Below are 11,095 nucleotides of genomic sequence, written 5' to 3'. Positions count from 1 at the left end.
GTAGTCATTTTGCAAACAATATTGTGCATGTTTTGGGCATTGTTCCTCCTAATGTGCATATCTTGCATTAATTTTTTGACTGGACAGCTCCATTGCAAAATGCAGAAATTTATGGATTTAAAAGGTTGAATGAATTTCATTTCAATTAGAACGTGGATTTCACTAATCATGACACATAGCCAAGAATAGATGTAGTGGTAAACCAGAGAGTAATCTCTCTCTCTTCTACCATTGTTGAGCAATACCTGGCTGAAGTATGGATGCAGTCCCACAACCAAGGGACCAGATTCAGCACCATGACTCATGCAAACACCCAATCAAAAGATTAAGAGGAGAAGAGGGATGTGGGATGCAGAAAGGAAGGGGAAAGGGCAGGTGGAGAGCAGCAAAACCAAGAAGCAAGAAAGTTGCTAGTCCAAGAGGCTGCAACTTTCCCAGTTGTTAACAATTCACACCTTCACTGACCAAAGCCAACATCCTTTGAATCCAGCTCAGTGATAATGGGAGAGCTTGGATCACTCCCATGTTCTAGGGAGCTGAATTTTACTTTGATCGCTTAGAATTTAGTTTAACCTTTCTTGGGCCTTCATTACAATAGCTTTATCCTCCATGAATTAGTTGAATCTGCTTTAAAAGCTATCCAAGCCACCACTGTATTTCATGGCAACAAATTCTGTACATGATGTCTGTCCTTATTCTCATTCCATGAAGATTAATAGCATAACCCCATTCTCTGGTATTATGAACCCTAGAATTAGCAGGCAATAATCTAAGCATGCCCTTCCTAGCATGAATACATGGAATCCCCAGGCTTGTTTATACATACATGTCTGTGTTTACATGTATGCACATACATCTGTGGTCCACTGCCCTGCTCTGCTATTCAAAGCACTATCAAGGGCCAAAAGATTATTGCTGCGTGATTTCAGACAAGAACAAAGTACCAATGTAAGTCCACATAAAAATGGCCACAATCAGGCTTGTTATACCCTTGCACTCTCAAAGACTCTCACAGACTCAAAGGCTGTGATACCTTCCCAGGATTTTTTTTGGGGTGAGTGAGGTCTTAGTTTCCAGAAGGTAAATCACCTGAATAATATGAAATATTTTCAGTCTATTGTAATTCTTTAATGGGTATCACCTCAGGAAAATTTACACTGAGAATTCTGCTCACAAGAAACTAAACTTTGCCAATTATTCATTGCTATACTTTAGAAAACTTGAATGAAAACTTGTATATTCTCTATATTTTCTTCTGTGTCTCTTCTGATTAGATGGGTTGGGCTCCTGAGAGTTAAGTCTTCAGAAACAAAACTGATACCAATAAGTTTCCTTCCCATCTGGAAGTCTCTTACATTCCATGTAAATGAACACAAATTCTTACTGCCTTTCTGGTACAGTGTTGGATAGATTTCCATGAAGAGTTGGATATTTACCAACACCTAAAGTGCTGTGCTTCATATTATGCATTATGAGATTTCTGAATTCCTAGAAATGGAAGAATATATGTTTTTCAAAGTAAACTAAATGAAGCACATTGACATGGATGGCAAATCATTTTTATTTGGCTCTAAAGATATTTATGAAGTAAAAAAGTAAGTCCTTTCTTTCTTGCTTTTGGTAGAATAGAATGAAAAGTACCAAGATAGAAACCTTAAACATTTCTTCTTCATTCCACTGGGTTACTTTGAAAGTTATTTAGTTTAGTTTTCTATGACCCCCCTTTTTTTCTCTTTTTGTAGAGAGAAAAAGCAAGGACATTGATTCAAAATGAGCAAGCAAAAATGCAGATATTATTTTATTTTTTATAGAAAATAAACCTTGGTCTTCTGTGAGCAGTTAATTGTGAGCAGTGATTTGCATGATGAACTTGACTGCAGTAGCATATCTACTCCTGAGAAATTGTGCATAGAGCAAAAGAGTAATCATAAGATCACATTCCACTGGACACTCTTTTATTAAAACTGCTGAGAACAGGATTTGGAGGATGACAGTTGACAATCACATCTTCTCTGTGTCATTTTCTGCACAGCCCTTTGGATCTCTCTGTTTCTCAGGCTATAAATTATGGGATTCATGAGTGGTGGCAAAACTGCATACAAAAGGGCAGTCAGTAAATCCAGAGATGGCAAGGACAAGGCCTTTGATCTCATGTAAGAAAATATAACAGTGCATATAAACAAAGAGAAGACAGAAAGATGTGGGATGCAAGTTGAGAAGGCTTTGTACCTTCCCTGAGCTGATTGAATCTTGAAAACTGCAGAGAAGATGAAACTATAGGAAACCAGCACAAACACAAAGCAAAATGATCCCACACAAAACACAGTGGCAACAGCAAACTTCTCATTGGCCTCTGTATTACTGCAAGAGATTCTTAGGAGATGCGGAATATCACAGAAATATTGTTCAATGACATTAGACCAGCAGAAATGCAGCCTGAACGTGTTCACTGTGTGTGCTGCAGCATTGATCAAGCTGCAGAGCCAAGAGGCCACTGCCATTTGAAGGCAGGCTTTCCAGTTCATGATGAGCCTGTACTGCAGAGGATGGCAGATGGCCACATAGCGGTCATAAGCCATGACGGTGAGGAAGGACAGCTCAGCACCTGCCAGTGCTACAACCAAGAACACCTGGGCCACACAGCCGGGGAATGAAATCAGGTTGTCAGCCATCAACGAGCACACCATGGATTTGGGCACAGTGGTGGAAATGTAGCAGACATCGATGGCAGACAGGATGGCCAGAAAAAAGTACATGGGGGTATGAAGATGGTGAATGCAGACCACAGTCACAATGATGAGGAAGTTTCCCACCAAAGTTGCACAATAAAGGGAGAGAAAGACGAAAAAATGTAATAGTTGCAGCTCTCGAACATCAGAAAAGCCCCGAAGGAGGAATTCTTTCACAGATGTTTGGTTTTCCATTTCTGTATTTGGAAAAAATGGAAGAAAAAGGCAAAAACATTGTTAAGAAATGTAGCATTCTAAAAATCAATCCTTCTTTTCTGCTTATATGTCCAGAATGTGTAAGACAAAGGTTTCTTTGCTTAAATACCAGGCAAACTTCCAATTGACCTGACCTTTCCTACCCAGCTTTAATTTTTTACCTAATGATGAATGATTGCTTATGATTCAGCCTAATCTTTAGACAAAATAATGAATCACCTTGCCTTATCACACTGAACTACAATCAAAAGAAATATCCAGGAAAGCAACCAATTAAATATAAGAACTGATTCACTAACACAATCTAGTGCTCTCCAATTGCATAGCATCTGTCTTCGTAATTGATCTCTCCCATGCAACTCTCCAAAATCCTGTCCTGGAGGATTGAAAGATCTCTGCTTACATTTGGTAGAGTGCAGGGGTGTGTCAGGAAGGGACAGGAAGAAAAAATTATTCTGTGCAACCAGATCTGTTTCTGTGATGTTGGAAGCAATTCATGCAGTTTAATGGATATCCCTTGGAAGGGATATAAATGCATCTTTGAGAAATCCACATGGTTTCCATAGCCCTGAATGAAATTAGGACACCAGTAGGTGCTCCTTGGCTCACTGTTCCCTCTTTTCTCTTGATAATCAGTACCTTGGTTGGTTAGACTGCTTTTGGACAAGCATTTATATTTGCTATGACTGAAGAGCTAGGAGTAGAGCAGCAGCTAAATTTAAAAGATCAACTTACCTCTTTTTACATCTTTTCTGCAGAGGGCATCCGGAAGTAAGAACACAAAGGACAGACCAATGTAAAGGGGATTCACCATTTCATCCATTTTCACGGATCTCTTCTTCTACAATATATATATAGCAGCAGAGACCCAAGGGGTTTGAGGGAGGAAACCTTACTTGAGTATTAGAGTCATATTCCCAGGTGGCCTTGCCACAGCAAGAATACTCCAGATCCTTGTGAGAAATTTGAGTGTTCATTAGGAGAAGGAGATTTTAATAAAGGTCATGCCTTTTTGCTCATTGCGTACAACTATGAAATGTGGCTCTTCTTTGCAAGATCTCTTTCACTTCAGAGACAGACAGACACCTGCAGTCATTGTTTTGCATAGTATAACATGTATTCTGCACCCATCTGTCAATGTGAACTTCCACTCTTTTGGCCAGCAAAAGAGTGGTGGGTAGTTCCCTCCTTCTTGAGTAATGGAGGCTTACTTTTTCTCCAGGTGGACTTCCAGGAAAAAAGATTCTGCTGGGCTGCCACTTGGCAGGAAGAAGCTCTTGAGATGGTCTAGTCTGAGCCTCTGCTTGGGGAATTTCAGATCCCTCTTGTCAAGGCCCTCCCTTTAGTCCAGATCTAGAAAGGATGGAATGTACCTTGGTCATTCCTCCAGACCCAGAAAGACTGATCTTAAACACCTTCTAGAAGCCTTGAACCAAAGAGGTGGCTTTCTATCTACTCAAACTTTCATGCTGGTGGGAGAACATGGAGCAATTCCTGGCTAAACAACACAGCTGCATTTCCAAATAAAAAAATGAAGTTTATTTAAGGCAGGCAAGGAGGAAACAAATGGGGAAGAACCAATTCATCTTCTCGGGGGCATTGCAGATTTGTAAGATAGTTTTCTTTGCCTTTACCTAGGTATTATATGGTGTTGCTCACTATTAAAATTGGCACTAGTCATGCTGTAAAGGAATGGTTCAAATAAGCAGAAAGAAGGCACTGACTGTCTCCATTTTACTTCAACATTTCTTTATCATTTCAACCAAAAGACAGGCCAGATAATTAATGCCATTTCTGTACTCATCCATTGATGGAATCCCAGGGCAGCAACTCTCTGGGAAAATGAGTTCACTTCCAGCATTGACTGCTTTCATAATACCAGGGGATGAGAATTAATTAAATGGCATGGATTTAGGGATATATACACAGTCATGTAACATGTACTGCAGAAGAAAATGCATCTGAAACTGGGAGAAATATATGAAAAATAAGAAACAGTAAGTTTCTTAAAACCTTAAAACTAGGAATACACCCTTCATTCTACTTTTTCTTTTGTGGGTGGCCATTCCTTCCTCTGATTCTATATTGATGAAGCTAGTCCAGTTCACTTTACATGTGCGATCTTCTTGAATTCTGAAAAATGTTTGCTGTTTGCACATAATGTTGTGAATTGCAGCACAGACTGAGGCAATCAGTTGCATGGTTTCCTACACAGAGCAGCGGTCAGATGGAAATCTTGGTTAGGGCTGTTAGGCTTTTTCAAAAATGGCTTCTGAGGGATGTAAAAGAAAGGGGGGAAAGTGAGTTTATCAGGTAAAAGGGAGGGGAGGATTCACGTATCAATAGCAAATATTCTATGAAGTAATGGCATAATATATCAGATGTATCTGAATGATACCCAAGATTCCTATTTCAAATTCTACCTGGCCAGTCACTACAGCAAATTAGGTGATTCTTATCCACATCTGTGTGGCTTTTAGAAGTGCCCACTTCACAATCTCCAAACTTCCCCCATCTCTCAGCCTTCATAACCATCTCTCCATCAACAGTGTGCATCTGCTGCACGTACTGTCACCCCTTCTCTCTGCCTCATACAGCCAACATAGTGATTTGGGATGCTGCCTCACAATCAGTCAGGCTGTTGGTCCCTCTGGCCCAGTCCCACTGATGGGTAGCAGTTCCCCAGGATGCAGGCAGTGATGATTCCCAGCCCTGTTTCTGTTTTTGTTTTAACCTGGCAGTAGTTGCACGGAATCTTCTCATCATTTCTGCAGAATGTGGGACATGTGTTTGCTATTTTTTCATGAACCTTTCATGAACCTTGATGAACTGCAGAAACATTTCTTATTTTGGTCAGGTTCTCTTTTTTGTGTCTTTTACAGCTTTTGATTGCTCGCTTCTGACAGTTATGACATAGGATCAGGATGTCGTTTTTTTCAGCCCCTTGCAATATGAAAAATTGGCTACTACACAACTAATTCAAATTAGTAAATTACTGCATTCAAATTATTGCTATAGCATTGATCATCAGTTTTTTCTTTTGAATGTAAAATGTTGGAAGCCTCCCCTTTGTTGATAAATAAGCATGTTTGCTTTCGAATGATGACTACTGTATGGTCATCAGCTTTTTCTATTGGGTGTTACACACTGGAGGCACCTTTGCCTCCCTCTTTTGCTCCAGTGATCAGTTTTTCTGTGAAATACCAGCATTACTGAAGCTTGCCTGCTCTGATTTGTACCGGTTTAAAACTTGCAGAAGTTTTATTAGGTTGCATGATTGCATTCTAAGGTGCTGTATTTTCACTGTTGTGACTTTTGTGCACATTTTTGCTGAGGATCGCCCCTGGGCAGGGATAAACAAAAGCTTTCTCAAATTGCCTTTCCCATCTCAAGGTTTGCTCCATATTTATAATCACTGGATATTTTTGCTTACCTCAGGCATGCCCCTAATTCTGCTTCCAATTCTTCCACATGTAAGTACTTAGATACTGCAGTTCTATCAGTGCTGCTGAACCTGGCATGAATCTCTGTACATTTGTGCATGTGACCCCTCACCCCCAGAATGTTGGAAGGCTTTCTGAAATGTTTGGAAATATATGCAATTGCCAAAATACTTGCCTTCCATCTGTTGCCTTATCTCAACCATGCATCTCAAGATGAATGTTGATTTTCAATGAAACTGTCCTAATCACCAGCTGTCTTGCCAGATGAGACATTTGAAGAAATTTAACGGGAGTAATTTTTAGGGAAACATTAGAATATTGTCTAGTAAATATTCTCTAAGCTTGATTAATATTCTACTTGTTATTAAGCTGCTTTGATAGCTTGTAACTGTATCCCCTCCCTGAACCTGGAAAAATGTAAATATTTTTTCTCTAGTCAATAATTTAGAACAAAGGAGTAAAAAGGATTTATTTACCAAGCTTCTGTGCCATGCACAAAACCAGAGAAACAAAAGTATCATAAAATCCTCCTCACCAAGGGGCAGAATGTAAAAATGATGAATATGAATATTGCTACACATACAAATCAACATATTGCTACATATATAACATACTGCTACATATGCACATATACATCATAGGAGTGAGGACTTGACTTTATGGTACAGAGGGATAATATTCATACTTGTACTGTCATCATGAAATCAATATTTGCAGTACTCTGTTGAATTTCATACACTGTGAAGCCCTTATTCTTCTAACACAATACATTTGCTTGCTTTTGAAGGTAAGATGCTTCATAAGGAGCAAGACCGAGTCAATGAATCCTCCCTGTCTGGCTTTCTTCTCCTGGAACTCTCAGATGTTCGGGAACTACAGATTCTGCATTTCATTGGATTCCTTGTTTTCTATCTGGCTGCAGTTGCAGGGAACCTTCTCATCATCTCTGCAGTAGTCTCTGACCCTCACCTGCACACCCCCATGTATTTCTTTCTTATGAACTTGGCCATACAAGATGTGGGACAAGTGTCCGTTGTTTTTCCCAAAGCCATGGCCAATTCCCTCATGAGCCTCAGGCACATTTCTTATCCTGGGTGTGTTGCCCAAGTCCTCTTCTTTCTCTTCTTTGTAGCTTCAGATTTCTTTATTCTCACAGTCATGGCATATGATCGGTATGTTGCCATTTGCAATCCATTACAATATGAGATGTTGATGAATAAGCAATGTTGCATCCAAATGGTTTCCACTACATGGGTCATCAGTTTTTTCTATGGGGTGTTACACACTGGAGGCACCTTTGCATCGCCCTTTTGCTCCAATGTCGTTGATCAGTTTTTCTGTGAAATCCCAGCCTTGCTGAAGCTTGCCTGCTCTGACTTCCATTTAGTTGAAATAGGGGCTCTTTTTGCAAGTGGTAGCATTGGGTTAGGTTGTTTTATTTTCATAGTTGTGACCTATGTGCACATCTTCACTGCAGTGCTGAGGATCCCCTCAGTGCAGGGACGCCAAAAGGCTTTCTCAACCTGCTTTCCACACCTCGCTGTTTTCTGTACATTCTTAGTTACTGTATATTTTACTTATCTGAAGCCCACCTCCAATTCTCATTCACATCTTAATTTGGCATTTACAATGATGTATTCCATGGTCCCTCCATTGATGAATCCAATAATCTACAGTATGAGAAACAAGGAGATGAAACATGCTCTGTCAATGCTGTTGGGCTTGAGATACTCTGCTGGCCTTGAGACACTGTTTTAGACACAACTTCTCGGTTATTGTTCTGCAAAGATGAATTCTGGGTATAAACGTAACCAGGCTGAGACTTTACGGAGGATGTGCCAGTGGCCATAGGGTGCTTTGGATCTCTTCCTTCTGGGATGGGGAGGGAGGAAGGGAGCAAGGCCCTTATTTCACCCTTTCATTCATGACCTTCCAAACTGGTTCTGATTCAAACTGCATGCTGTCCACATCCAGCAAGGGCAGGGCTTTTTTCAGTAACAGTTCTTTGGTCTGGAACATTTTCCCAACATGCCTTTATTCACCAACCTCTGATCTGTCTTTCTGGACCAGGTGAAGAATGTTCTTTTCCCAGCATGCCTCTGGTTTTTGATGTCCTTGTTCTTGTTCCATTTTTTGTGCTGGTCCAGTTGCTGCTTGTGATTGAGAAGGGTTTATTTATTGAGTCTTCATGTCTTCCCTGGAAGCTACTTTTATTGTTCCATGAAATGCTGTAGAACTTAACAGTTTGAAGAGCCTTTCTTATAAGAACAGAACAAAAGATTCCCCCGCACCTTTTTTCCTTTTTTTCATAGTTGTGGCCTTGTAAGTCACGACACTGCACTGCATTCACTGCTCTGCAGTGAAAATATTGAGAGTGGCAGTTCCTTATTGGACTTCTAGAAGGTAAAGGGAGGAGATTCTATGGGCTTTTGGGGAAAGCACAGAGCAGAAGAATAGCTTTCTGTGCCTAAGAGCAGCTTGGGGGTAGCAGAGACTACCCCTTCTCTCCTTTTAAGCCTTGAGGCCAAATGTGAAATGAACCTTGCTTTTGAATGATGGTACAATGGTGTCCCAGCCGAAATGCATGTATAAGGCTGGGGTTCCCTCTCGGCTGGGTGGGTCTGGGAGTGCTGTTTGAACTGGAATAAGATCAACTTCCTGAAAGTCATGAAACAGAAGCACTCCAAGCCCCCTTCTCCCCTTTTAGCTCATGATTTTTTCTAGGTTCCAGTTTACATTACCCCCATTGCAGTCTGAGAGAGTCATAGTGTGCTTTCAAGAACTGAAATTTCACTGTATTAGCTTGCATTAGCCTCCTTAGTTCTCAGAGTTACGATGAGATTAAAATGATAGAAGGGAAGAGCAACTGTATATCTTCACTGTTTTCATGGCAAGTGTAATGAACCCTGTTCAATTTGTGTTGGTGTGCATTTTATATATAGCAAACATAACTATGAGTAAAATCTCAAATAAAAGATTTCTTTTTGAGTGTCTTTTAATATAAAATATGCCAGCAGTGCCCCTACTCCTCTCCACTCAAACTTTTCTGCCTAGCTCCATATGCCTGGGAAAGCAGGCAGCGCCGGGGGGGGGGGGGCTGTGTGTGCAGGGGGGACTCCACTATTCATCCATTCCCTTGCAGAGCAACTCATACATGCACTGGAGGCAACATGTTGCAAAGTTTCAGTAAGAAAGAATTTGCTCAGGAAGGTTGCTCAGGAACTCTGCCTTGAGTTAGCAGATTGGGCAAATAGAGATATCCCTCTGCTATTGTGCAGAGGAAGAAAGTGAAACACTATTTCCTGCGAGTTCTCAGATTATGTGAGACTGAATTGATTCTCTTTGTGCATATGCAATTGCCTTCCTCCAAAAGTTAGTCCCTGCACCATGGATCTGTTATAACCCATATGACTCTATGGTTTGTCTGGTCATGGGCCACTCAAACATTTTATATTACTGTAACATTTGCAGCTTCTTTCTGATGTCACCTTTATATTGTTCTATTGGTACTCTCATTACTTTCTGTAAATGTCCTCATATACCGTATTTTTTGCTCTATAAGACGCACTTCCCCCCCCCACTCAAAAGTAAGGGGAGATGTCTGTGCTTCTTATAGAGCGAATATGTGTGTGCAGTAAGTCTGTCAGATGTGCAGCCCATGGGGAAGTGATGGGGGATGTGCCTGTGATTATGTGCCCATTTGATTCAGAATATATTTTTTCTTGTTCTCCTCCTCTAAAAACTAGGTGTGTCTTATGGTCAGGTGCGTCTTATAGAGCGAAAAATACAGTACATATCTTCACTGCCCTGAAAACTTTGTACATAAACCACCATAAAAACAACAATTCTGTTTATGCTCTGGACAATTTGTAGTCAGTTCATTATATTGACTACCCAACAGATAGGGGCACCCGTGTGTTCTGCCAATAAATGGCTGAGAGTAAGTGTAGTATCTTCTGTGTGAAACCAAATGTTCATTCTCCAGGTCCCGCTAATCCAGTTTTACTGACATGTGGGAGGCACTGACAGGACAAATCACAGTACCAAGCAGCTGAACTCCTATGGGTGTGTTGGGAAGGGAGGGACAACTATTTTCCCTGTCAATCGCTCTTCATGTGAATGGCACCAACATGCAAAATGCCTCCCCCTCCCACACCTGACTGGGAAAATCCTGGGTACTCAGGAGGCAGGTTTGTGTGTGTGTGTGTGTGGGGGGGGGGGTCTTTCCGCCTGTCAAGAATGTGTGCATGGGGGGCTCTGAGTGTGTATGAGGAATCCATTTCGGCAGTGGGAATGCATTGGCTTCCATGGGCTCAGCTCCATGCACCTGGCTTATGGCCCTCATGCTGCACAAGCTGCAGAAAATGTTTTCTGGTTGCTCAGCCAGAGTCCTGCAACCATTTGCAGACATCCTCATAGCTCACTTCCTAAGTGAGGGCTGCGCATGAGAAGAATTCCAATGGAGAGAAGGAATGGATTTTGGGGACGATAATTGCACCTCAACCTAAGCAAGGGGCACTTTACTATTTGCAACCTGCTTGGCCACTTAAAACTAAGGATAGCATTATAGGAGGCCTGAGCTTCAAGTGCTGCATGGACAGACTCACTAGATTCTCTACTTCATCCTTAAATTTGGCTTCAGCAAGAAACTATTTCTTGGTGAGGACTTTTCTGTAATCCTGAGGCAAGGAGAGACCAGAAATTGCC

At 41.1% G+C, this 11,095-nt stretch overlaps 2 protein-coding genes across 2 annotated transcripts; one reads left to right on the top strand and one right to left on the bottom strand.

Annotated features, from left to right (window-relative positions):
• Window positions 1-1,958: 1,958 nt before the first annotated feature.
• On the bottom strand, window positions 1,959-2,924 carry LOC123020181 (olfactory receptor 14C36-like). The gene has a single exon (XM_044423610.1). It carries the CDS (start codon window positions 2,922-2,924, stop codon window positions 1,959-1,961), a length of 966 nt encoding a protein of 321 aa, XP_044279545.1.
• A 4,256-nt stretch (window positions 2,925-7,180) lies between these two features.
• LOC123020180 (olfactory receptor 14A2-like) lies at window positions 7,181-8,146 on the top strand. Its single transcript, XM_044423609.1, has one exon. The coding sequence runs from the start codon at window positions 7,181-7,183 to the stop codon at window positions 8,144-8,146; it is 966 nt and encodes a 321-aa protein (XP_044279544.1).
• Window positions 8,147-11,095: the final 2,949 nt, after the last annotated feature.

The sequence above is a fragment of the Varanus komodoensis genome, unplaced genomic scaffold (assembly GCF_004798865.1).
Source record: "Varanus komodoensis strain SLA01 unplaced genomic scaffold, ASM479886v1 scaffold142, whole genome shotgun sequence".
Taxonomy (NCBI): Eukaryota; Metazoa; Chordata; class Lepidosauria; order Squamata; family Varanidae; genus Varanus; species Varanus komodoensis.
The sequence above is the reverse complement of the archived record's forward strand: the minus strand, read 5'-3'. Positions and strand labels throughout refer to the sequence as shown.

Excerpts from the sequence above, each read along its gene's own strand:
- LOC123020181 (XM_044423610.1), bottom strand. The coding sequence starts at position 2,924 with ATGGAAAACCAAACATCTGTGAAAGAATTCCTCCTTCGGGGCTTTTCT.
- LOC123020180 (XM_044423609.1), top strand. The coding sequence starts at position 7,181 with ATGCTTCATAAGGAGCAAGACCGAGTCAATGAATCCTCCCTGTCTGGC.